Source organism: Cyrtonyx montezumae, unplaced genomic scaffold (assembly GCF_038088225.1).
Source record: "Cyrtonyx montezumae isolate F1298 unplaced genomic scaffold, pur_monq_1.0 scaffold_2, whole genome shotgun sequence".
Lineage (NCBI taxonomy): Eukaryota > Metazoa > Chordata > Aves > Galliformes > Odontophoridae > Cyrtonyx > Cyrtonyx montezumae.
The window spans coordinates 65,247,810-65,275,455 of record NW_027071936.1 but is presented as its reverse complement, the minus strand read 5'-3'; the positions used below and the strand labels follow the sequence as shown (position 1 = coordinate 65,275,455).

General features: G+C 36.5%; 1 protein-coding gene across 3 annotated transcripts in view; it reads left to right on the top strand.

Moving 5' to 3' along the window:
* The window catches only part of CTNNA2 (catenin alpha 2), a 459,751-nt gene that overhangs the window by 82,060 nt on the left and 350,045 nt on the right, over positions 1-27,646 (top strand). For 2 of the 3 annotated variants that reach the window (XM_065735984.1, XM_065735986.1), the window contains exon 3: positions 22,631-22,826. In XM_065735984.1, the coding sequence (XP_065592056.1) occupies positions 22,631-22,826 (196 nt within the window). Of the gene's footprint in view, positions 1-9,351; positions 9,412-22,630; positions 22,827-27,646 lie in introns of those variants that run through there. The other variant, XM_065735985.1, reaches the window with a different exon arrangement.

Below are 27,646 nucleotides of genomic sequence, written 5' to 3'. Positions count from 1 at the left end.
TTTCTTCCTCTTATCCCTTTACACTGCATATCAGGAGTGCCAGACATGGAGGCATTTGTCTCTATGGAAAAAAAAAAAAAAAAGCTGTGAGATACTGCCCAAATAATAAATTTTGAGTAATAATTGGTCTAGAAATGGTAGAACCTTTGTTGATAGCCTTTTTCACAAAAATGGAGCACAATACATAAATACAGGAGTGTTAAACTGGAATGAGTGGGAAGCTGTAAATTTGTGCAAATTTATAAATACTTGAAAACAGAGGATTAGTTGTAGATTGTTTCAAGTACTTACTACATATTTCTTTATGAGCTGACAGTATTTCTGTTCTCTACTTTCTAGTTCTAACAAGTTTGTATTGTTAGAAATATTGTGGCTAAGAAGCTATCTTTCTGATTTATAATGTGGTTTCTCATAATTCTATTGCATGACTCTGGGATTTACTACAGGCAATGTGCTGGTTCATCCTTACTTGATTTATGAAAACAATTTAAACTCCTGTTAATCCTACTGCAAGTGGTTGTTTTATCTTTAAGTATATACTTAAGTGCCACCCTGACTACAGATATTTTCTTGATATCTGTTTAGAAGGAAGTGTTCCTTGCAGTTCCCTGTCTTTTTCTAGCTCTTGATGAAAAGCAATTTTGCAAACAAAACTTAGAGCTGCAGAGATAGGGGTGTTTGTTGCCCTACACTGTCACTGCATGAGTAGTGTTTTACACGACTCAGACAGCTGCTCTTAACCCATCTTTGGATTTGTCACTATTGAGTGCAGTGATAGGTCTGGATATATTTATTACTGTTTGTTTAATGTGTGGTGGAGCTGAATGACCCATTTGATTAGCAGTGTTTAAAAAGGTTTTCAGATGGGAGTATGCTTTTTAGTACTCTTGTGGACAATTTTTCAGTGGCAAAAAAGGAAATCAGTAGAAACATGAAGCTTACTTCAAAACCTTTTATGTACCCTGCAACGCACTGACACAGGAGTCATCAGAGCTGTGATAGAGCAAAAATCCTCAAGGACAGCTGCTTCAGTAAGAACCTAATGCATGTAAGGAAAAGCAGATAATTTGCAGTTTGCCAGTAATGTCCAACAGGATGTGGTTATGGGAGGCTGTAGGTTTTGGTGAACACACAGTGATGTTAAGGGTCCCTTCCAGCCCAAACCATTCTACGGATGCCTTCTGCATTTGCAGAGGCTGCCAAGTTAGAGCTGGGGCTGTGAGTGTGTTGGTAGACAGGAGTTAAGAATTAAAACAACCTAGGCAAGTTGCAGATGATAATCCAGAAATATAGAATGTCTTTCATTAGAGGCAATTAAAAAGCTCTGTGCTTGGCCGAGGATAATTAGCTGCATAAATACAGATTAGTGACCTGCCACACTTAAGGAGGTGAGGAATGGCAGTGGATCATAGCTAAGCTTAAGAGTGTCAAGATTTACATAACAGGCACTCTCTAAATTCAGTTATAGAATAGAGCTACAGCTTCCTGAAAAATAACCCTCCAGTGCTTTTCAGTGCTAGGTAAAGCAGGGTGCAATATGATGTCTGGTTTAAGCACCACACTTGAGGGAAGATTAACTGCCACAAGCTGTCTAGATAACAGCAAAAAATGTGATAAGAAGTCTGGAAAGTGGGACCTTCTGTGAAAGAATAGGACAAATTGGAGCTGTTATTGTAAGGAGAGAAGACAGAAGTGGGGTGTAACAGTTCTAAACTACATTAAGAAGGAATGGGGTGATTTCTTGTCTGTAGTGGATAGGATGAGAAATAATGGCCTTAAATTGCAAAGGAAGAGATTCATGTTAGATAGTAGAAAAAGCTCTTTAGTACTAAGGCTAGTGAAGCATGGAAATTGATTTCTCAAGGAAATGATGCAATCCCCTACTATTGAAGGTCTTCAGAGCAATTAGAAAGAGGTTCTCCTGTACTCTTGTGAGGAGCAGCAGAGGTAAAACTGATTCTGTTTTGAGGTGAGATGGCTTGGAAACTCTTGAGGTCCTTTCCATGCATGTATATGGCAGGATGTTTTTTTTTTCTCCTGAATTTCTTTTGTGTTAAGTCTTTGCTTTGTAGACCATCAGTGAGTAGAGTCATTTGTCATGTAAAGCATTGATCACAGCATCTCTTTCACCTCTTCTGTGTAGTGACAGCTTTGTTTATATCCTTGTTCTCTTCACTGTACACACATTAATATTTTCACTATTGAAGTTTATCTACCGTTTAATGATTGAAGGCAGCAAATGTCCTTAGTGCTTCTTTGTGGACTGCTATAGTTTTTTGTTTAATTTCATTAATGTGCTTTAAGCATAGTGTGTCATTTGTTTCTTTTTCACTTTATTAGTATATCAAACGTGATAATTGGCTTTTTTTCTTATAGTTTGGTACCTTTCTTCTTTTTTTCTATGCACATCTTTTGTTATATTTGAAGTCCAAAGGATTTCAATTAAAAATCTGTCACAGGCTCAGGGGGATGTAAGAAAACTAATAGAGATCTCTATTTTAGAGATCCTTTGGCATGTAAGAGCTTGGGTTGGGGAACTCAGCTGTTATGTTTTAATTATTTGTGCTATTGAATTATATTATTGTCAGGTTTCTGAATGATTCTGACTACAATTTGAGTAATTTTCTGGGAAAAAAAGGGATTTGAGGCCGAATATTAATATATTTGTATTACAGAAAGCAGGAAAGGTCACAATGATGTTTTGATCTTTCTCTCACTTCAGTTCTCAAGACGTGTTCCTTGAATATTGCCAGATTCTGCTGTTCTAAGTCAACTGTAACATTTTTATTAAGTGTTTGGATTGGAATCAATATCTGGGTCAAGAATGAACGACCACAAGGTTTGTCCTGTATCAGAGACTGATAGTTAGAATTAACAAGTAATCAGGTTTCTCTGAATATTGTGGAAGTATTTTGACTCTAAAAATTTTGTTCTCTATCAAATACAATCAGGGAATGTGTTTGAGTGTGTGTGTGAGTAGGTTTTCATTTTTTATTATTGTAACTAAGAGCGAAATTTCACATCGGCATTGAGATGTCTTTTTCTGCTAGAAACTTACTTCCACTTAGTCTAGAAGAGCCCAGTATTCTTCATAAGGATGTTCTGGCTTCTTCCCAGGTAGTGCTCAAATTTGAGACTAATAAGCAACCTCATGCTTTCTTCAAAATTGGGGCATTTATCAGCCAGAGATAAATCAGCAGTCCTTCTTCCTTTGGTAACAGGATTTTAAATGGGGACTTTATCGCTGAGTGCAAGCTGTGCCCCCAAGTCATAGTGAGGTGAAGTTGTGATTCATTACCAAACTGCTCAGGCATTAGCACCATATGCCTAATGAATAATGACATCTATTTGGGCTTCAGCATCTTCTGCTGTGGATCAGGGCTCTGCTGTGCCATGTGCTGTACAAGCTCACTACAAAGTGACCATTCATACTTCCAAGAGCTTTTTCTCTCAGTCTGCGCTGCTTTCCTGTTTTGTTAGTTCATTTTACATCTATCTTCTAAATTCAGCCTAGGGAGCTTTTATAAAACTGTTCAGGAATGGATTTTCTGAAACAAAAGGCAAGGCTGCTAAAGCTGTGTGTGTCAGTTTGCAAATAAATTGTAATAAAGGGGGGAGATGTGTCCTTCAAAGCACATCCACACTTAAATAGCAAATATTTTGTTTTCAAAAGGCTAGTAGGTGTGAAATCTTGCCCTGCGCTTTTCTTGTGCCAATAAACATTTTAAAAAAGCACCAATTTTCATTTCATAACAGACTGTATTAAAGAGTCTATAAAAATTACATACTATCTTCTTGAATTTACATTCCAGCCAAAAATATTCAACAAATGCAGAATGGATTTCTATGGTAATTTTTTAAGGTTCTCTAACTCAATATCCTTTCTGTGAGTTCAATTATATTTATAAATTAAAAGTGGTTATTTAAGCCTCTTGGACACCTCACTTCCACCTTCAGTTGGCTATGTATTTAGATTCGGTTATTTAGATTCAGGTTTAGAGGTTGGATGTTGGTGCCAAATACAGGAAATACATAGATCTGTGTGATTTTTCTCTTTGTAGAAGGAAATTTGTCATTTACAGGCATATCCTGCCTCACTTAGAGGCAAAGTTTGTTGTTTGTTTTGTTTTCATGTTTTATCATCCATTTTGATTTGATATTTTTTTTCATTGATCTACATTACAGAATCATAGAATGGCTTGAGGCAGAAGGGACCCCAAGGATCATCAAGTTCCAGCCCCTTTGCCATAGTCAGGGCCACCAACCTCCAGATCTGGCACTAGTCCAGGCTGTCCAGGGCCCCATCCAACCTGGTCCTGAACACCTCCAGGGATGGAGCACCCACAGCCTCTCTGGGCAGCCTGTGCCAGCACCTCACTGCTCTCTGTGAAGAACTTCCCCGACATCCAATCTAAACTTTCTATCCTTGAGCTTAAAACCATTTCCTCTTGTCCTATTACTGTCAGTATTATTTAAATAAATAAATATGAACGCATAAAACTTTCTGTGAATTCCCAAACAAGCCCCCCAGCTGTTAGGAGAGTATATCTGTACTAATAGCTCATACAGTGCTCAGTGGCTTCTAGCTCTTCTGGCAGTCCACTTTTACAGAGAGAATTCACATAATGCTTGGGAATCTCTGGAAGTGAACTTTGGTTGATTTTTTTACCTTAAAAATGAAACCATTCCTTCTGATTGTTTTCTAATTAATCTATTTCCTCATGCTCAGTATTCACAGCCATGGATGAAAATCTTGCAAATTATAAAAAACAATAACAAACCTTGAATATGCGGTGGAATACTGGGTAAGAGATGGACGCTCAGAAAATGTAAATCTTCATAATTGTCCTTAAAGGGCACATTGATCTATTTATCTTCCTGAAAATAAATGTTTCCTTTTACCCAGCATTTATAATCCCTTTCTTAATTTCAGGTAAATACTTCCAAGAAAGACCTTTGTTTCCTTAAACCTCCTTTTTTTTTTTTGGTATTTTCAAGATGTTTATCAAGATTTACAGTGTTTCTTATTAGCTCACAACTAAACAGTTTAATCAAAACTATCCACTCTTTCCCAAAAAAATCATTTTAATGACTTCGGTTGTTGCTGAATAGCCACTCTACTGAAGATGGGTGCATCTACTGAGAAGAGTGCAGTGAATTGTTTTTCTTTGTGATCTTGAAGAGGTAGATTAGCTCTCCACAGTTCAGCGTAAACTAATAGGTATATATACTTATATTCATACAAATGTATTTATGTCTGGAGGCTGTTTTCATGCTTCAGAAACAATATAACCATCCAGCTGAAAAAATGTTCTTAGCAGTTATGGACCAAATGGTACTGAAGTGCACTTTTACACTAAAGCATGTAAATTGCAAGGAATTCCTAATGCGGGATTGAAATCTGCACTGAGAAGTCTCTTTGCTGTTCCTTGAGAGTGGTGATTTGACAAAAGGTAAATGAGCTAATTAAATATAACCTACATTTCATTTGCAAAGGACAGAGGAACAGCATCATATAGTGTAGAGTTGAGCAAACTTTTCCAAAGGTTACTCCAAAGTATGCATTCAGTATTTCCTTCTAGTTCAGATAGTTAAAAATAAGGTATTGGTTGTGCTTCTGTGCATTGTACACCCACAGCTACTTCTAAAACCTCTTTCCATCTTTCTGAGTGTGTCAGTAGAGTGAATTATGTTTATTTGGCCTAGAATTTCTTGGAAAACGTGTTCACATAACAAAAGGATTTTAGTAGTAGATGTTTTGACTATGGCATTGTACCAAATATGTTGAATTTAAAAGGCTGATGCTGACTCTTCAATATAGTTTTCAGGCAATACCTTCTGGTTAGAGCTCTGACATAAAAAATCATACGGTGAAAGAGTCTGCAGATGTTAGAGAAGTTGAGGCCAAATGTAGTTAAGACAAAGTGGACTAAAAGATCAAAAAAAGCTTGAAGTTGAACACTGCTTTAACTTTAAGTGTAGCTTTATAATTCATACAAATAGTCTGAATTGGTTGACCTGTATTATACATAAGAAAATTCATTTATTCCTCCTACCATTGTATTTTAAGTTTTAAGCTGATCAACGAAAATTGCCTTGTATATGTGAAAGATTTGCTAATGGGTTGGAAAAAGTGCAAGATCATCTTTTTAGGTAGCTACAGTCTATGAGATGTCTAAGAATTGAAATAATACAATTGATCTTCACATAATTGCTCCTATTTATGCTGAGTAATGTTATATTATGCTGTACGTTATGCCATTCATAGTCAGACAAGACACTAAAGTGAAATATGCTTGACATAAAATTCACAGTAATTGGCCATAGAGAATTTGTACTAGTTTAACTCAACAGTTTCTGAATAAAACCGTTTCTTTAAGTGAGCAAGGTTAAATTTGAATGCGGATATGATCTGCTGGTATAGCTGGATTGGTGAGTGCAAGTTACAGACTGCCCAAAACAACCCTGATGCAGAGCACAAATCAGCTGTGCTTGTGGAAAAGGGGATTCAGCAATCATCAATGGTTCAAGCAGTAAGTCTTTCTAGTACAGATCAGTCCTCAGGTGAAGTTTAATGACAATCCAAAAGAAGTAGTTTGTTTTAAACTAGGCTTTTGTATCTTTTTTATTTGTTCTTCCAAGAAATTTTTTTGGTTTCACTTAGAGGATCATCATTCTGTAATGCCTGTGGATAATTCCCATAAGTAAAAATTTATTCAGTTTATGTTCATCCATATATCTTAGTGAAACTGATGATCAGTGAGTGATGTGTGATTATATTTTATAGTGATTTTATAGCATAACCACTTTTTATTAGCTCCTTCCAGAGTGTACTTTGGTAAGACTTTTTAAGGGGATATATTCTGTGACAACACAGTGCTCTGTGTGTCATACAAAAATAGAAGGGCAAATAAGTTTTGATTCTTCCCTAATGATGATAATTATGTGGCCATGGCAAAAATGAGGAATTATTTAGATTAAGATCAGGAGGTTAATAAAATAGTATGGTAAATAAAAATAAATTTATTATTTTGTTTCATTCTATCTAACACAAAAGTATCTGACAATATCAAACCCAATTACAAATAAACTCCTTGGAAAAGCAGTCAGATAAGTACTTGTCACAACATGTAATCCTTCCAAGTGGCAGAGGGGATGAATTCTTGTTCAGTTTTACTGTCTGATGATCTTTTGTTCTACTTGAACCTTAGTGCTTACTCAGTTATTACCTTTATGCATACTACTGTTAATATTTATCAATTTCTTTTATTATACTGCAGACAAAATTTTTTTAAACTGCTATATGTTCCTTGTGTTAAATAGCTTAAAAATTTCCCTATTATACATTCAAGTGGATTTGTTTGCAAAGTTTTTGTATTTAACAGGTCAAACCTTGTTGTTTTTCTAGATAGAGTTTTATGAATTTAGACTGACTTACATACATTGGTGAGAAGATGTAGAAACTAAACTGCATCCTCAAAGACCACACTGGATGGATTTTAATACCACTTGCAGTGTTTAGGAAGGAGTGTGGTTCTTTTCTTGAGAAGTACTTAGCTAAGGAGCAGTTCTGTTCTGGAACAGTCATGTTATGCAGACTTTTTGGCATTTTGGAAAGGCTTTTAATTTCATAATTAAAGAAAACAGTTTAGAAATGCTTGTTAGGAAGATGACTGGAGAAAATCTACTTTTTATTTTTAGCAGTAATACCCTACTGAGATAACAGGTGTAAAAATGTAATATGGAATTATATATTGTTTAGGATGACATCTTTGTTAAGCAGCTTATTGTTAAAACTACAGCCTGAAATCTACATATTTAATATGAGATAATGCATTTGTTTTTTTTTAATAAAAAGCTTATTTTGTGTGCCTTTATAGCCTGTGCCAGAATGAGTTGAAAATCAACTTAATGTCACTTTCTGTGTTTCAGACATAACACCTTTTCTTTGGCACCTGCTGTTCTGTTCTGCCAATTGCCACTTACTGCTGGGAATATATATATATCAGACACTCTCCTTCTATGTTTCTGAGACTTTTATTGGCTGCCATTGCCAGTTGGGGTTATTTTTTCCTCAAATTTGTAATTTTGTGCTTTCTTTTTCCATACGGTTAAGTTTAAACCAAAGCTATTGTTACTGCATTACTATTTGGACAATCAATGCCTACAGTGTTAATGGTAAGAAAAGGGTGAATTAGGAAGAGCTTTTCCCCTCCTGCTACGAATGGAAGAGAATTACATTTTTTTTTATCATTGGGAAAAATAGAACACACCAAATTCAACTATAAGGTAGGCAGAGAAATGCCTAGTACTGGGGGTGATTAGCCAGGTTTAGGTACCATATGCAGCAGGATAATTAGTTGAATTACTCATGCTTTTGTTGAAACAAAGAAAAAAATGTTGGTTTCTACCCAACTAGATCTGTCTGTGGAATGTGTGGGACATAAGAAGCTGTTGGATCTGTGTGGGATGATGTTATTGCTCTATGTTCTTCTGATTAAAAAAAAATAATCAAGATCAGCAGAAGTAATACAGAGATGGTTTCTCTTCTAGCAAATCCTGGGAAAAAGCCAAGGAGATGATGTTACAAAGGAATTGCTTCTAGTTTGACTAAAGGCAGTTTCTGGAGATGTTCTCTTTCCATGTCTTGAATTCTATCTCTAAATAAGCTATCTGAATTAGCAGTCTCAACTGCCATGGCAAGTCCTCAGCTGATGAAACTATAAAATTAAATATTTGTGTGCCAACACAGAACAGTGCCCTTCAGCAGACTGTATGCAGTCTCCTAGACCATAATGGCAGCCTGCTGCTCTAATGGGTAAGGTTGCTGTTCTGTAATAGAAGATAAGCAGATAAATACACATACATTTGTGTATATAGCATTAGACATACCTTCCACATACAGCACTGAATTTTATTTTAGTTGGATGGTATTAACTGAAAAGCTCAATTAAAAAAAGAAATAAGTTTCTAACAAGCTCATATTCATATTTCTCAGACTATTTGTTTCTAAATACACAATTACCTTTAGTTTCATCAGACTGATTTCTTTCTTGGAGTGTTATGTAAAAAGCACACAAAAAAGAAAAATTGGCTGCTTTGTCAAGAGAAGGGATCTTGAATGTAGATGAAATTCAGGTTATTTTAGTACAATTTGGCAGTCGTTAGTGTAGCTGTGTCTTGTGTAATCAAGTAAGTCTAGCCAAGATGTGCAAGGGGGCTGGAGCACAGAGCACGAGGAAAGGCTGAGATCTGACTTTGTTCAGCTTGAGGTAGATAAAGAACTTAATGCTCTCTACTGTTGCTTGATGAGAGATTGCAGAGAAGGTGGAGCCCTTATGGAGCCAAAATCCATCATCTTATAGGGGGAACATAAAAGAGAAAAGGAAGCAATGGGCAAGAGTCACCGAGGTAACTAACTGCTGTCTTACTGATACCAAGAATTAATTTTACAACAAGCAGGGAGTCAAACGTTACAAGTTTTGGCCCAGGGAGGTGGTGCAATCTGAGTACTTGGACGTACTCAAAACTCAGCTGGTCCAGGACTGGTGCAACCTTAGCACTACATTTAAACTAGTCTTACTTTGATGAGAGTGCTCCAAAAGTTCCTTCCAGCTGAAATATGGTAATATATATCTAAATTCTTGATTTCTGAATTTTACATTGGTGAAAGAAGTTTTATCTGGCATGGGAAACATGCAGCATAAGGAGCCTGAAAAACATCATTTAGTAAATATTCTGATGTATTTTTGACTGAAAACTTATCGTTGCTATATATTTACAATCTCTGCAGGTGTTTTCTTTTATGTTCATTATGTAAGCATGACTACAATTGAATGGTGGAGGCGTGGCTATCAGTGCTGCTGTGGTTGCATTGAAGTTATTTCAGGACTGAAACAATTGGCAAGCTAAAATTGAACATCTGAAACAGTTATTTCTCTTTGCCTGGATACTTCTATTTGGAGGTTGTCATCACTGTTAAATGGGTGGCTGAATGTGAAATGTACCAGCCCTAAAGACTCATCATCAGAAACCATATTTTGTTCAAAATCAGTAATTTGAGTCTTCCTTTCCCCAAACAAGATACCTGTATCTCTGTGTATTGGTGGATCAAAGGTTAAAAAATAGGTAATGTTGCGGGAAGAAAACAAAAAACTGTGATAGTATAGTATGTTCTGCTTTGGATCATTGTATCCTGTTGTAAAGATATGATTTACTTAAGTAAAGTTGCTTTGGAAAAGAATTGAAATAGCATAGTAATAACAGTTGCTTTAACCTGTCCAGACTTTACCTTAAGTTTGCACAGTCTTCTCAGAAACATGACTTCTTTCATTTTCTTGATAGCCATTTAAAATTGTTTCCTTGATTTTCCTCAGTTGCTTATTATTTAGAAATGAAAACAAAGTAAAAAGGAATTTTCACTGGATGAATAAATTCGCTATTCTTCATACCATTGGAAGCAGAACTCCTAGAAAATAGCACCATGTTCAGTTCCAGGAGATTTTGATTTTAATCTTCTTTGTAAGTAGAGTGGAAGATTGGTTGTTTCTGTTTTTGCTGTTCTTTATAGGAAAGGTTTTCATTAAAGAAGATATATTGCTTGTTACAGAGAAACTAGAGTACTAACTCACTGCATATGTCTGAAATATTTTTCTTCCTTCACTTGCATTACTTTACATTAACTGAAACTGAAACTCCTGGGAACAGTTTTCCTTCTTATTTTTGTGATGTATAAGATTTTGAATATTGTTTAGGAGAGTGAGCTCAGAAACAGTATGCTTAGCCTAGGGGAGGTAATCTTCAAGATCTTATCAGTAGCTACTGGTGAGAGGCTTTGGAAGTCACCTCTACCCTTGATGGTCCAATGTCCTTCACCTCTGCCACCTTCCAGGAAGGCCAGCTTTAAATTTATGATAGGAAGGTAAAAGAAGAAAAAGTAGTACTTACCTGCCTGCCTTTAGAGTTACTCACTTTGTAAGTTGAGTATTCTATTAAAAATCAAATCTTTTGACATAATGCTTTTGTAGTATAATTCCTTACTCATTTAAACAAAAAATATATAGTAAAGCTGATATTCTAAATGTGCTGTCTGTTAAGGAAGTGAATTTTTTCTTAATACAACTAAAAACAGAATTATTAGTGAAAGCCACAGATACATACTACATTAATTGTTGTCTCTCTTGGTATTTTTCCTGCTAATACAACTTTTTTTTTCCTGCTTTGTGGAGAAGTTCTTTTAAGAACTAATCATAAATAATGATATCATAAAGACATAAACCGATTTTCATGGCAAAAAGTGTTGGGATATCACAGTATCACAGCAGTTGGAAGGGACCTCTGGAGATCACCCAGTCCCATCTCCTACTAATGCAGGTTCTCTGGAGTAGGTTACACAGAAATGTGTACAGGTAATTTTTAATATCTCTAGAGAAGGAGACTCTAGAACCTCCCTGAGCAGCTTATGCCAGGGCTTGTGTAACCTTTAAAATAAAGATGGTTTTCCTCTTGTTCATATAGAAATTCCCTTTTGCAGGCCAGAGTAACACTGACTTTCCTCTGGCCCTCAGGTACCTCTCCATCCCCTTTCAAAAGTCATAGTGAGGGTTTGGCAGTCTCTTCTGCCAGCTCTCTCAACTCCTGTGGATGCATCCTGTGAAGGCAAAGGAACCAGCACAAAGAAGGCAATGTTACAAAAGGAAGGAAAATGAATGCTCACCCATCTCTGAGGATCTAGGCTTGCAGGGAAAAACCTTGAGAAGGAGGGAACTCCAACAAGAAATCCTTCCTTAGTGGTAGTCAGCCTTTAAATGAGGTCTAAGAGGAGTGGAGCCCGGCTTCACCCCTTCTGGTTGCACAGGTGAATTGCCTTCACATCAGTGCAGGTCTCCTGCCCCCTGTGCCTGATTTCTTAGGGCTGTGCCTATCTTGAACTTGGAAGAAGTGGTGCTTAAATGTTAACCAACTCCTGGTCCTCCTAACCTTCCAGTGGCTCTAACTCATGGGATACCTCCAAGTAGAAGAAGTCAAAGCTGGCTTCCTGAAGTTCAGGATAACAATTCTACTTTTATTTCCCTGTTTCTTCCTGAACTCCACTATCTCATGGCCACTACATCCAAGGCTGCCCCTAGTATTTTCAATCATTCCTTCCCTCTTTGTAAGAACAAGGTCCAGCATACCTGGGAGTGTTTCATTTCCAGCAAATACAAATTAAATATCATTAATTTTAGTTCATAAAATGTGTGCTATTTATGATAAGGACCATTCATAGCCAGTAGTACAGCACCAAAGTAAACTAAAAGGAGCAATTTCACAAGTTGCATATTCTACTGTTTACTGTAGTGTGGTGTGCCCTCATGTGGTTAAATGAAATACTTTCCTTGAATGAGTCGGGCACCATTTGAGTGTATTCTCTAAAGAACAGGGAAATAAAGATCTATACCTAAAGGGAGGAAGTCTGACTCTAAATAGGTTTTCAGGTTTAATATACTTTTTCTGTACAGTCCTCAAATAATTTGGTGCTTGAAGGTGAGGAAAAATATGCTACCATTTGGTTCTGATTCAGCAATAGTTCAACAATGGATGTATGCCTTTTGTCTGTCTTGTTTGAGGTTTTGATGATCCACTACCTAATACTTGGGATAAAGTGATTTCATTTCTGATTGGTTAATATTGATTACTTCCAACATCGAAACTTGTTTGTTCATTTTCTCCTGCCTAATAATCATAGAATGGCTTAGAAAGATGAATTAGAAGGAATCTTAAAGGTCATCAAGTTCCAATACCACGCCATGTGCAGAGTTGCCAACTACTGATCAGGCTGCTCAGGGTCCTGTCTAAAAATGGCCTTGAGCATCTCCAGGGATGAAGCATCCACAAGTTCTCTGGGCAGCATGTGCCAGTGCCTTAACACTCTCTGAGTAAAGGATTTATTCCTGATGTCTATTCTGAATCTGTCATCTCTTATATAGATTTATAGAATGGTTTGGGTTGGACGGGACCTTTAAGATGATCTAGTCCCAACCCCGCTTCTGTAGGCAGGGACACCTCCCAGGTTGCTCAGTGCCCCACGCAGCCTGCCCTCGAATGCTACCAGAGAGGAGACTTGCACAACCTTGCTGGGCAACCTGTTCCAGTGTCTTTTACTGATATCTCTGTACTCTTCTTGTTATCTAGTCTGAATCTACCCTCTTTCAGTTTAAAACCATTTTCCCTCATCCTGTTGCTACCTGCCTTTTAAAGAGTCGCTTCCTAGCTTTCTTGCAGATAGGAGGTTGCTATAAGGTCATGCTGGAGCCTTCTCTTCTGCACCCTGAAGAGCCCTATCTCTCTCATCTGTCCTTGTAGCTTAGTTTAAAGCCATTCCCCATTGTCCTATCAATATCGGCCTGTGTAAAAGGTTGATCTCCATCCTGTTACTAAGTTCTCCTCAAATACTAGAAGGCTGCAGTAAGGTTTCCCCAGAGCCTTCTTTTTTCCAAGTAAAACAAGCCTGGTTTCCTCAACGTGTTTTTGTAAGAGAGGTACTCTAGCCCTCTGATCATCTCTGTGACCCTCCTCTGAACTTACTCCAACAGCTCCACATCTTTATTGTGTTGGTGGCCCCGGGCCTGGACACAGTACTGCAGATGGGGCCTCACTAGGGCAGAGTAGAGGGAGACAGTTGTCTCTCTGTTTTGTGGTCAAGCCTCTGTAGATGAAACCCAAAATACTGTTGGCCTCCCAGGGTGCATGTGCGCGCTGCTGGCTCATGTTCAGTTTTTCATCCATCAAGACCCTAAATCCTTCTCCACAGGGCTACTCTCAAGTTCTCCCAGTCTGTACGCATCTCAGATACCTTGCACTTGAACTTGAACCTCACTAGGTTCACTTGAGCTCACTTTTCAAACTTGTCCAGGTCCCTCTGGATGGCATCACAGCCTTCTGTTTTGTCAACTGCACCATTCATCTTGGTGTCATCAGCAAACTTGCTGAGGATACACTGGATCTCATTGTCTATGTCCTTGTTAAAAGGTATTGAAGAGCTCTGGTCTGAAGGCTGACCCCAATAATCTTTCTTTTTAGTACCATTTGAGTACCACAAGGTTTAATCTTTCATAAATAGTCAACAGCAAACCATTAACACACTTCTCACATAATGTACGTTATGAGTTTTGGAAGGAAATGGAGTTAATGAGGTGTTACTCTTGATCTTTTATTTCTCATAATTCATACAGATTACTAGCAGCTTGTCTTTAGGGCTTCATAGCCCTAAAGAAACTCACATGTGGTAATGACTTTTCTTGTACTTTTGCAGGTAGCATAACAAAGCCTTGCCCCAAAATAAAATTTGGTAAAATTGAAAAAAAAAAAAAAAAAAAAGAGGTGAGGTAGTCCTTGCAAAAAACATGCTGCTATGGGAGGGGAACAAATCATTGAGCTAGAGAGGTGTTGAGTGTGAGCATAGGCTACTCCAGGCTCACAAATATTACAGGAGTTAAGGGAAGGTTTAAGATAAGGTTTCGTGGCATGCTGCTAGGAACACTTGCATCTTTTCTAGGGTGGCTGCTTAAGGTAAAAAGAAGATGCAGTCCAGAGAACAGTTGATTAAAAAAAAATAAAATTATTTCAGCCTTCCTTAACATGTATGTAAGAAACTTGAAATGAGATGGATGGATTACTTGATATGACATGAAAAACTAAAAAGTACCTTTTAAGCACCTTTTAAGTATGTCTATGTCAATTTCCTTGTGCTTTATAGTAACTTAGTAGGGGGCACCTGAGTACTTTATTATAATTGAAGGCTGTCTTAGATGCTGAATGTTTTGTGGAGATGAATAGATGATCTAATACGTGGTTATAGCTTACGTATATCAAATAGTCTGAGAATTATGATGGATTAGGTAAAAAAAAAAGAAGGGAATCTGTATTTCATATTGTCTTTGGCAGCTGCACTTGACTGGGAGCAAGCCCTTTCTGAGAGTGATTTTGGGTTAGAAATGCAAAGGATCATCTTAACACTTGACTTTTGTCAATCGCGTTTGCATTAAAGGCATTGATTTTAGGAGTCAAATGAAGTCAATAATTTTGGTGAAGACTTTTCTCAGGCTGATAGTAACCTGGTATTAATTACAGATCACTTCATTAAGCATTTCTAGCTTGGCACAAGCTAGAATTACCAAAATTCCTAATGAGATACTAGAAACTCCTGTGTAGGAAGGGGGCTTTTTTCATCCTTAAGAGAGGTTCTACCATCACAGCAGCGTAGACGTAGACAGTGCCTTGAAATCAGCGTCACCATCTGACCTGTCACATTTGTGAGATGGTCTTGGTCTTGGTGAAGGTACCATTTGATGTATCCACATCCTAGAGCAGCAGTGCTGTAAGTGACACAAATTGGCACTCCTCTTGTCAGATTTTGTACGTGGGTAGGATCAGCAGAAGAAATTGAACAATGGTTTCTGTGCCTTTAGGGATTCTTTGAGGTCATGGTCGGGGCTACTTGGCTGGGAGGTTTGTAGTAGGAAATTGTATGAGGTGTTGTTTTTGTCATTGCTTTTTTGTTAACAGAACAAGTAATGAGCCATTCCACAAATAATTAATACTTACAGAAGAACTTTAAAATGCTTACTGAAGAACTTTACAAGCGCCTTATTCAATATTCATTCACATGAGCTAGGATATAAGCCTCTTCCACTGGTGAGAACACTGATAAGAAGAATATAGATGAACAGTAACAGAGTTGCTATCTCTGAATACGTCCTAAAGGTACATCCTCTGTACTGAATGGAAATATGCAAATTTGTCCACGAATTTGTATAAGGCAGTGGAGAAGTGAATCAAAGCAGCTATCTGTTCTCAGGCTAGACTGTGTGAAAATGCACTGGCTCTAATCAGCGTGCCTTGAGTTATCTACGTACTTGGCATCCAAAAGGAAGGTATGTCACTGGTATTTTTTTTTAATATCTCACTAATAATTTATACATTAGAGGGATTAGTCTGCTTATTTATTAGTTCTTCTAACAGCAGGTGTTTGCAGATACTGAAAGGAACTGGAAGGAGTAGAAATGTCTGGGTTAGTGTGGAGAGTTACAGTGCTCATTGAAAATTCAAATATCTGTTTTTTAATACAAGAAGAATTGCAGTTTTATGAATTAGGTAGACATCTGGTGCTAATTGTACAAAGATAATTTCAAGAGTTAATTTTGGAAGCTGTTAGAAAATAAGAGTTATGATTTATAGACTAAAGGCAATGGCAAATTACTTAAAGTTGATAGAGAACTTTGAAGGTATTAAAAAAAGAAGTTATATTAAAGACTGAATGATGTTTCAAAATGTGTCTTCAAAATGATATTGGTGTAGCAAGGAAGAAGGAAAATTTTTAAGCAGCACAGGATATTAAGCATAGCTAGGGAAAAAAAAAACCTCAAGTTTGCAGCTCCTGTTTTGCATGTAAATGAAGAAGATGTAATTTGTTTAAAGCATTTTATACTGCATTTTGCTCAGTAATATCTCATGGTTGGAGTAGGATTACCTAATGAGCTACTGCTGAGAGCCATATCATAATGCAAGTTTGCAGTATGCAGCGTTTGGGATATATAAAGCTAACAGTCCCCCAAGGCTTTACTCCAGTTCTGGATGGTCAATGTGAAGGTCACAAGCAGTGTTCAGATTAGTTCGCTCTTTCATTTTAATCTTCCCAGAATGCTTTAGCCCACGACAACACTTTAGCCCATTTCTCTCACAGAATATTTTGAAAAGCCTGTGTTTCTTCCTCCTGTAAAGGAAAACAGATTTTGACTAAAGAAACAAAAAAAATGCAAACAAAAAACTTGAAACCCAACACTCCAAGACTATTTTTTAAAATAGAATTATTGCTTTTCCAGATTGCTGTAGTGATTTTTCTTCTGGAACAAACTTCTTTCAGAAACAGGAGGATTTTTAAAAACAGTGCTCGGGGGGATGCTGGTACAGCCACTGAGGTAATAAGGCTGCCTTCCACTTGAGAGCATCTTATCTCCAGAAGCAAAAAGGTCCCTATGCTAAAATGTCAGGGCTTTATTTTTTCAGGTCGTTGGGTATTTCCAGATGCTTGATGATATATGAGTATATGAGAAGAGAGGAATAACTTGTAGCTGTTCAAGAAATTCAAAGAAATGCCACTGGGAAGACAAGTATTGTTTATTGAAAACAGGAAGGGCAGTGGCAAGTGGTGCAATTTCTTAGAAACCATTAGAAGACATTCAGAGAGACCTTGATATTGATTCCACCTGCTGCAGGCAAAACATTTATGTGAATTGTTTTAGACTAATTCATTTAGAAGGGAATTGGGAAGATATCTAATCCAACTGACTGACCTGAATCATTTACATAATGTACATTTGCATAGCCATGTTACATTTTCCTTCTTTATCAAAAACAAGCAAGCTGATAAATGTTATCCACCCTCTGGAAAACCCCACCCTGTCTGATGGGGGTATTCAGTCTTTAAAAATCTGTTTAAAAATAACATGGTCTTCATAGGAAGGTGGGTGATCAATGGCAGTCCAGAATTACCAGTAGTGTAATGAAGAACTGTGGATGAATATTTTCCCCAAAAGTGTCAATATAAGTATATTATGGAACATGGTTCTAGATCATTTTATTGAATGCATTGAAAATTTTAGTGCTTCAAATGAAGCACTGGAACAGTTTGCCCAGAGAGGTGATGGATACCCTGTCCCTGAAGACACTCAAGGTCAGGCTGGCTGGAGCTCTGAGCACATGATGAAGCTGTGGTTTTCCATGTTCATTGCAGGGGAGTTGGACAAGATGACCCTTAAAGGTCATTTCCAACTGAAAAGATGATTCTATGATTGTGTGAAATTTTTGACTAACTAATCCAGTTCAATCTGGTACTAGGGAAAGCTATTGCCAGTCTTCATCTTTCTGGCCCTTTCAGTTCAGGAATCTGTAGGAAAGACAGTTTAATTCACACAGTCAGGAATGTGTTTATTTGAGGTGGAGCTGCTGACTAGGGATGAATGTGATGAGTGCATGATCTAGTTCCATCCCCTTTCACTGCTGATATCCCTGCCTGCACGTGATCTTAGTAGTAGGGAAATCCATGTTAACACAATTTTCTACTTTTATCAAAGACATCCTCACCTTCCTTTTGTGCTGCTGAAGCTGCATAAGGAAGACTTAATTGAGGATGGGGCTGAACTATTAATTAGTGAAGTTCTGTTTCTCCAGCAGAGATCTATGGTAGAACTGTGAGAAGCTTCTTTAATAAAATAAGAATGCGGTTCCCTAGTGTGATCACAAAGCCAGGATCATTATAGGATTTCCAAACGAGCTTATGGTAATTATCAAGTGATATATTTAATAATTGTACTGTATTTTTGTGAGATCTGCATTAATTAGTAAAATAAACCAAAGTCAACATTCTTTCTTTTATACCAGTAAGGATAGGATAAGTTATTTAAAGTAAACCAGTTAGCTTTAAAGCCTTGCCAAGAAATTGAACTATGTTTGTTTCTTTCTTTCTTTTTCCCTTTTTTCCCCCATGAATGCTGTTAAAATCTTCTGGGGAAGATTCTGAAAAAAATCAAACATTGTTAATGGGATAACAGATTATTTCTTTTATTTTCCTTTTTATTCTACAACATATGTTATAGGCTGATGTGTGGCCTTGTTAGAAGAGGAAAGGAACTAATTTACTGATACAAGCCTTCCACCCCCAGCATTTCTGAATTTTCTGAATGGTACATCTAATTTGAGGAGGAGCTACTTTCTTAGCATTTCAAACTGGTAATTTAATGCCATTAAAAGCTGATATAAGTGTAATGAAACAGCAGTGTTTTTGTGAGTGGTTCTCTTTCTCTAAAGGCTGAACCATAGAATATCCCAAGTCTGAACGGACCCGTAAGAATCATCACGTCCAGCTTCTGGCTCCACACAGGGACTACCCAACGTCCATCACAGTATGGCTGAGAGCTTTGTTCAGATGCTTCTTGAACTCCAGCAAGCATGGTGCCATGACCACTTCCCTGGGAAACCTACTGCAGTGCCTTCTCAGCCTCTCAGAGAAGAACCACTTCCCGATATCCATCCTGACTTTCCCCTGATGCAGCTCCATGCCATTCCCTCAGATTCTATTCCTGGTCACCAGAGAGAGAAGTGCCAGCTCCTCTGCACCTCTTTTTGAGGAAGCTGTAGGTCTCCATGAGGCTTTCCCTCTTTCTGTTGCAGTCCCATAAGCCCATGGCATCTCCCTCTGAGTTGGTGCACAAGGAAGATGACCTTCATCAATTGAAGTCTTCAGTTTTCTATGCATACCAATAGTGGTTACAGTAGAGAGTTCTGGCTCACGACACAAGACTAGGAAATTTCATCATGTCCTTTGGAAAATATTTACATTTTGGAAAGAGTGTATATGCTCTGAGTCTGCTGTTTATGTTTTCCTTACATGTACCTTCTGCACCCTGATACTTGCTCATATACTCAGAAATTGATCTGGGAATAGAGTTTCTGGCAGCTGAACATTTTAGATGTTCTACTACTCTCACAAGTTCTCATCTTCTATTTCTGATATGTCAATTACTTTTTGAAACTATACATTAGGAGTATGTTGGGGGCATCACTGTAAACGTTTCTCTACTTGCTGCAATTATTACATTCTGAATGTGGACATGTTTTGAAAGACATGTATTTGCCTTTACAGATTCTTATTTTCGGTAGAGTTTTCTATTCATGCTTTCATTAAAAGAAGCTGAAAGATGCATATGTTAAAGTAAATCAAGGATAGTGCACATTTTCTTTCCTTCAGGAAACCAACCTCTCATGCTAACTTTTAGAGCGATAAATGAGTTTGTCTCCAAAATGAACTATTATTTTGATCAAATTAGTTTGGGACCTTGATTCAGCAGCATAATTAGTTTTGTCTATTAAGGTCATTTGAGTGGATGTGATATTGAATTATTTTCCAGGCAAATTGGAACATCTGGAATTGAAAAGTGAAATTAAACAGGAGAAGGGAGACTTGATGACCAGGTCACAGAACTGAGTGACTGAGCTAGGACTGGAATTGATGCATTATCTATGTTCTGTCCTAATATGACATGTTACAACAAGCAAAGTTAAGATGTTCTATCCTGAAGATTATAGTGCTTTGCATATGAATTCTTCCACATTCAAAAAATAGGTTTTTACTGGTCTTGCCCCATACCTACCAGTCTGAAATTCTCTCTTGTTGCACAGTACAGTTTGCGTGAATCAAATCAGGATATTTACTTTTCTATCTCTGCACTTTTCTGTCAAATGTCTTTGAAGTTCCTTGGTCAGAGATACACATCTCAGGACAATTTGTAAAATGGCTTGTTAATTCTACTGAGAACTTTGTTTTACTGCTGAATTCGACATGTAGAAACATTTTATAAAGAATACATATATATATATATAAATGCATATTTTGTATATACCATCAAAATGTTATTGAGGTTATCATGGTAAGATTTTCTTTTTTTTTTTTTAATTTATTTCACTTTATTTAGCAATCATAGCTATTTGCTCTTTCTCCATCTGGTTTTCTGTGTTTCCTTTCTACTTGAATGGTATATATTTCTCGGCAAAAATTTATCTCATCCTACAATTGCAATGGTTGGTTGTTTAGTGCACCACAGCAGTTCAGTACTTCTAGTAGATCTTACAATATTTGTGTATCTCTTTTGCAGGTAGGGTTAGGTGAAAAGAATCTCATTTTATAGTTGAGTTTAGAAACATAGAAAGTTTAGACTTGCAGATGGCACAATCCTGTAACATTTATTATGGTTATTTCTAATTGAAAACTTTATTTTTAGGGTAATAAAAGAGATGTGCAATTCAACTGCTCCTTCTGTCTTCAGAGGACTTCAGCAGTTCTGCTAGCTACAACTTATTTGAGTTTGTGCTATTGGAAGCATTTGATTTTAATTTTATCTTTTTTTCCTTTTAGTTGTTAATCTTTGTATCTATCTAAGAAAGAGATATCTATAAGGTAGTCTGATTTGACTTCATTTATGACTTTATTGACCAATGTTTTCTTTAATTCAGATCTTTTCTTTATTGTCTGAAGTGCTCTGGCAGACTACCTCTAATTCGTTCAATAAGTTAAAATAATTAAGATCAAGTTCAGCATTATTCCTTCCTCTTCATGTCTCTGATGAGAAGTTCAGTAGTAAGTGCATAATCAATTTTATTGCCTGTTGCATCTGAAAGATTTTCTTAAGTCATCTGCATGATGTACTGGAGAAATCCATTCCACTGGTAAAACTGATTTAGGTTACAAAATTATTATGTGTGCTTGTTCACAAAGAATAAAATTCTTATACAAAGAACTGTGAAAGAAGCTTCAGAAAAATCTAATGAGGAATAATTTCATCAGAGAAATAAAACAGCATTTCCAGTTATAAATAGTGGAATAAACTGAAGGATAGCAGAACTTTAACTTGCTGTAACCAGGAGGTTTTTCCTTGTATATCTGTGTGTATGGCATTCTCAAGCCCTGGCAACCTTTTCTATTCCATTTTTTATTTTTTTACTTCCTTAGATGCTCTGTTTTCATAGTGGTTGAAAAAAAAAAAACTAATATAGAGATTGTGATAAAAGGCTCTTTGGTTGCAACTGTACCACATTGTCATGCTTCTCATAATAATAAAAGGGATGGCAGTAAGTTTTTATACTGCTCTTAGGGTCTTTTTTTTTTTCCTTCAGATTGTCTGTCTATTGCAAAGATTTCTTTATCTTCTTACAGTATATTTTTGAGTTAGCACATAGCTAAGCCACTTATGTAGACTGCCTCGGTTTAAATCCAGGCAAAGGTGAAACAGATCACTGAGCATCTTGGATCCATTGCTGCCTTTCCATGCATTTAACACCTGATAATGTGTGGTTTGGTATTTGGGTTTTGCAGTAAGATGTCGTGTTATCCAACTCTAAGGATTCTGTGATTTTCCAGCTGGAGCAATGTGAGATTTTTTGGTCCATCAGAAAGCTAAGAAGCTATGTGGTTCAGTGTATTGTTATTATTAAGCTGTGTGTTCAAGTTTTCGGTCTGTTCCTGGGAAACTGAATAAGGAATTATGAAAGCAGTGTGCCTTTCTTTTTAAATACTTGTAAGTATGATCATTCTACTATCCACTGTTGTCTACTTCAATATGTTTATAATGAATTAAAATAGACAACAATGCCTTGAACTGAATAGTTAATGTCTAGAAAACAGCTACAGTGCTTTTGTCACTGCCTGAATATAACAGTGGCACTTATCTCTAGAAGCAATTGCTTTTTGAGTAGTTACTGACCTGTGTTAGGTTTTTCATTCAAATGGCTTATTCATTTTTTAAAATGAAGACCAGTGACAAAAATGTGTATTATTTCTCCGGTTCACTGCTTGACTGTTCATTTGCTTAGACCAGACTAAATTAAGCTAACAGTAAGCACCCTTTTTTTGGGGCGTGTGCTGCCATCCTTCAGATTTAAAACTTTACGTTTTATTTATTCGACATACGTGACCATTACATCACTTCAACAGTAAAGAAAATCCTGGAAATACTGAATTAGACAACAATGCATTTTGTTATTAGAACTGAAGAGCCAATCAAACTTGGAAACGCTTTTTGTTTTTTCTTTCCCAAAGGTAACAACGCTCGTTAACACAAGCAACAAGGGACCATCTGGCAAAAAGAAAGGGCGCTCCAAGAAGGCCCATGTGTTGGCTGCCTCCGTAGAGCAGGCTACTCAAAACTTTTTAGAAAAAGGAGATCAAATTGCCAAAGAGAGCCAGGATCTGAAGGAGGAGCTGGTTGCTGCTGTAGAGGATGTACGCAAACAAGGTGTGTGGTAATGAGCTGTGTAACTGCCATGTTTGAATCTTTTCAAAACACAGGTATCTCTGATAATGTTGTGAAAAGCACTGTGTCTTAAACTACACTATATATATAATAGAATATAAAGATATTAAAATAACTTTACCTTCATTACCGCCAATGGGCGCAAAAGCTGTTCTATCGTCTAGAATTAGTGTTGTGATGCATACACTTCTGAACAATCTAACAGTTATCAACCAAGTATAAAAATAGTAAAAGTATAAAAATAAAAATTTGTGTATTCAATAATGTATTGAAGTATATATATAAATTATCATATCCTGAAAATTTTATTCTGCTGACCCATGATGTCAGAGGTGGATGTTGGTGGTTCAGCAGTAGAGGTTCAACATTCCCACCAATATTCTGTTACATTTTGTTGCTGTATGACAGATGGAGCAGAAGGGCTCTCAAACATAATGGTGTGTAACATAGAAGCAAATATGAAACAAAGGTGTGTAATGACTTTCTCCATGTAGAAGAAATTGACATTCAGCCATTGGCATTCATGGATACTTCCTTAACATTTATGGAGAGCAAACAGTGGATCTGAGCACGTGAGGCAAAGGGAGACATTACTTTCAGAGCAACCCTCATAATGCTTTCTTTACTGTGAGAACTAACCACAGTTTTGGAAAATTTAATTTTGAAATTTAATTAGGTATTATAAGAAAATTGCTTTCACACAAGGCTTTGAAATTTAAGAAATACTGTGGATATTTGTGGTGCTCTGGGTTTCATCTGATAATTTTCATTCAAATGGTAGAAATGTATGTCAGATGCTTTCAAGCTTATATGGTTAGAGAGGAAAAAATATTTTCAATCTGTGTCCATAAAAAAATTTATTAAAAAAATCCATTATTGACACTGATTGTAATTATCTTTATTACAGCAAAATTAAGTACCTCTCAGTATTTTCTATTTTAAATCCTATAATCTAAAAATACCATCTGTCAGGACCATCATTCTTAGGTTTTAGAAGAAGGCTGGCAGATTTCCAACTGAGATTTTGAAGAGTCTAAAGGACTTCAGTACTAAGTACTCACTGATGTTCAGTGAGGCCCCCAGTACTTGTTTGAATTTTTTCCCCCCAGTACTTCAAAACTGAACTCAAGTGTTCAGGGAGTAAGATCTTGTATATGGAAACCCTGATCTGAGTTTATTCCAATCTCTTCTATTCTGAGGCTTCCTGGTCCTATCTTCTATATCTGTATTTCTTTTTACTGTTTTCCTGTTCCTGTGTGCAGTTTTCTTTTTTTGTTTGTTTGTTTTTGTTTTTGTTTTACCATTCAATTGCCAGTGCATCATAATAAGTCCAGTATTTGCTATGTTTTCTTAATATACAGCAGTATTTTGATGTTTTCCATTTGCTTGTTTGTTTTCTTTTAGAATTTTGGTGCTAATACTTGGTTGTTCTGACATGCAGTTTCCTTTGTCAGTGTCTTCAGTTTCCTGTTGCTTACATTATTTATTGTGTGCTATGCCACATTCTAAAAGAGTGTTTTCAGTTTTCCCTCTGAATCTGTAGCTGTCTCCCTTTGGGGTTTTGATGCTGACTCAGTTTTGCTTCTCTCTCAAGAAGCCTTATACTGTCGTGTGGTCATCAACCTACTCCATTGCTGGCTGTCTGATCCAGGCTTATATACCATGTTCATTAGCAGTGCCTGAGCTCCTTATGTATCTTTCTTTGTCATCAGAGCTTTATAATAGTTGAGTGTTTTTTTTTTTTTTTTTTGCAGATTCGTGCTTTGTAAAACTAGAGACATCTATGAAAAATTTTGGTTTTGTTCTTGAATTCCTGACTTTATAATTGATAACAAGACAAACCTTGTATTATTTTCTTCACTTTTTTAAGATGCAGGTAGCAGAGAGAGAGAGAGGAATAGGGAGCTTAAATAGCATTGGGAAGAATGATACAGACATCTTTTGTCAACATTTCAGCCTAGAAGATGTATGTCAGAAAAGTGGAACAGCTCTTTTGGATCTATAAAACTGAGTCTGTAATGAATAGAACAGGAGACACCAAACACTATTGTTAGCACACAGGAGCTGCATAAACTAGACCAGCTTTGATGCAACATGGAATGATATACTTAGCTCAGTGACATAAAGAGCTGGGTTAATAAACCAGGGTTAGAGTATTGCATGTTGATTTTCTGGCAAAATCCAAAATTGGATAATTACTCCATTGACCTAAGAATGTCTCCAGCAGTGACAGCTGGCACAGGGTTCCTCATTTCCCATCCTATATTGCTTTATACTCACATGCTACTATATACAGTTGAAATTATCCTGAGCAGAGTTGCTTTGCATTGATAGGTGTGAAAGAAACATGCTCTAACAATAATTTTCAAACAGGTTTGGAAGGAGCAAGAACAAAAAGAATCTTCGAGATTTTTGGAATTTTAAAGGATTAATTATATTTGGATATCTGTGCAAAATTCATCAACAATTTCGGTTTACAAAGCTGAATTGTACAAGTGCAAGAAAGCTTTTAAACATATATGTTTTTTAATTTCACACAATTTCATGAAGAAGTAAATATTCTATATATTGAACTCCTAACTGTGTATGCATGTTTATCCTGTGGTAGTTTCATAATTTGTTTGGTTTCACAGTCTTTAGAGGTCAAAATAGTGAAAAAAAGGCTTTAACTCAGAACTGTGGGAATGAAATTAACCAATTGCATGAATGTTCATTCATGTGTTGTCAGAGTAATGTAAAAGATCTCTGAGATGGTGGACAAATGAGGCTTAGGAAAGGCTGATTTTTGATGTTCTTGTCTTCTTTCTTAGAGGTGAGGGAAAGCAGACAGACTTCTGCTTACTGAAGTTTTAAGAATGATATTTTTATATATTTTAGATATAAAAGTTGAAGAAGTTGGGAGGATCAAAGAGCTGATAACAAGAAATACAATTTGACAATGCTTATTTCCTTTATTTATTTTTTTATTAAAAATGTTAAGTATGTGGTGTCTGCCTCTGTCAGGCTCATAGTGCATCTATTTCCTTTATCTCAGACTCTTCAGAAAGGTCATCTGACTGGGTGAGCAGCAGACAGTGGTAACTTGCTATATTAACCTCAGAGTGTTAGTACATGAAATGTCTGCTCTTTTTAGGCAGTGGTCTCTGCTTCCCACTGCTTTTGTCAAATCACTTACAAAGAGAGTAGAAGTAAAGAATGCTATAAACTAGCAGGGATACAAAGAAATGCAAAACGTACCCTTCAAAATATCTAGTGAGCTGTCCAATCTCTACATTCATCTGTTGATCCTGTTCAATGCTTTCTGTGAGTTGATATTGCATTGTTTTCTTTTAGTGCAGACAAATTTGCCGCTCCTTCCATTTTCTGAGCTCACTGGGAATTTTTGGTAAACTTTGCCAAGAAAATGTGTCTTACTGAAAAACATCAAACTTTTGAATCTGATGATTTTCTCTAAAAATATCAATTTCATATTTACCTTTTATGGGGCATTTCTTTTTTCATGTAATTTCACAGAATGGTGAAGCTTGATTATGATTTTGACCTTAGTTTGCAGTGCCTGGAGCGTAGATGTAATCTCACTAACTTGTTTTGCTATACTGTATTAGTAAGCCTCCTTAAGTCACAGATTGAAAGTGATATCCAGAATGATGGAATCTGCATGCCTGCTGGAGATCACACAGCAGTTTTCTTAGTCTACTTCTTTTTCTCTGCGTAGTATGTGCTTTTCAACTGTAGTTCTTCTCTGTAACTGATATGCTTCACTCAAGATTATTAATTGTATTTCTCTTTACTATTCACGTATTGTTATGAATAAACCCATTAAATGATTTAATTCAGGTCTTTAATTGCTAGGGCTTAAAGCAAAAGATCAGTTAAGCTCCTTTTAGGCCATTTTTTATACATATATACAGTAATAGTTCTTCAAAAATAAAGGCAACATTTACAAGTAATTGCCACTGTAGTTATTTGAGTAGTTTCCTCTTGCTTATATGATAAAATGTTATATATTTTGGATGTGTTTCTTGTCTCAATTGTGTAGCTATTGGGGAAAGAGGAAAAACACTTTAATACAATTATCTAAACATTAAGAGTAAATGTAAAATTTATGGGAAAAGAGCTAGTTGGACAAAGACATAACAGGCTTCCTGCATGTTTGAATTGTATATGTTGTTATGTGGCAGAATTCCTTTCTGGTTCTTTCATATCGTTGTAAGACAGTTTTGTGACTCTGTTAGCATTTGAACTACCTTAAGAGGTGCACCCAACCTTTCCTTTAACATATGTTATGCTATTGGGTTTGCTCCTGGCTGGAACAGGATATCTTGCATACAGTGATAGGCAATCAGGTGTATCAGAACACAGGAATAAAGCAAGGACAAAAACATTTTGGCAACACAAATGCCACTTTAAGATAAAACCAAAGACAAAGTAATTAACTATTTCTTCAACAGATTTTGAAGTTCAGCTGCATGAAATTTGACATTTGTCAAGAAGCAAATGAATTCAATAGATTGAATTTTTAAATTTGCTTCTATGTTTAATCATATCTTCAGAGGCCCAGTGTGTTTATTCATTCCCTAGCATCTTCCCTACAATCTTCTAAAATGTTCGTGTCTTCTAAAATGTTCATGTCAACTTTCCAATTCCATGAAGGCTAATCAGCTCTCTAGTTTCTTCCTGGGGGATGATAGACTGAGAAGTAGCTGAGAGCTACATACAAAGAGAGATTAGAAATGGTAATATGTTCTCACATCCAAAACAATTTACATTTGAATTGAAATTTAATTAATGTTTTATTGTAC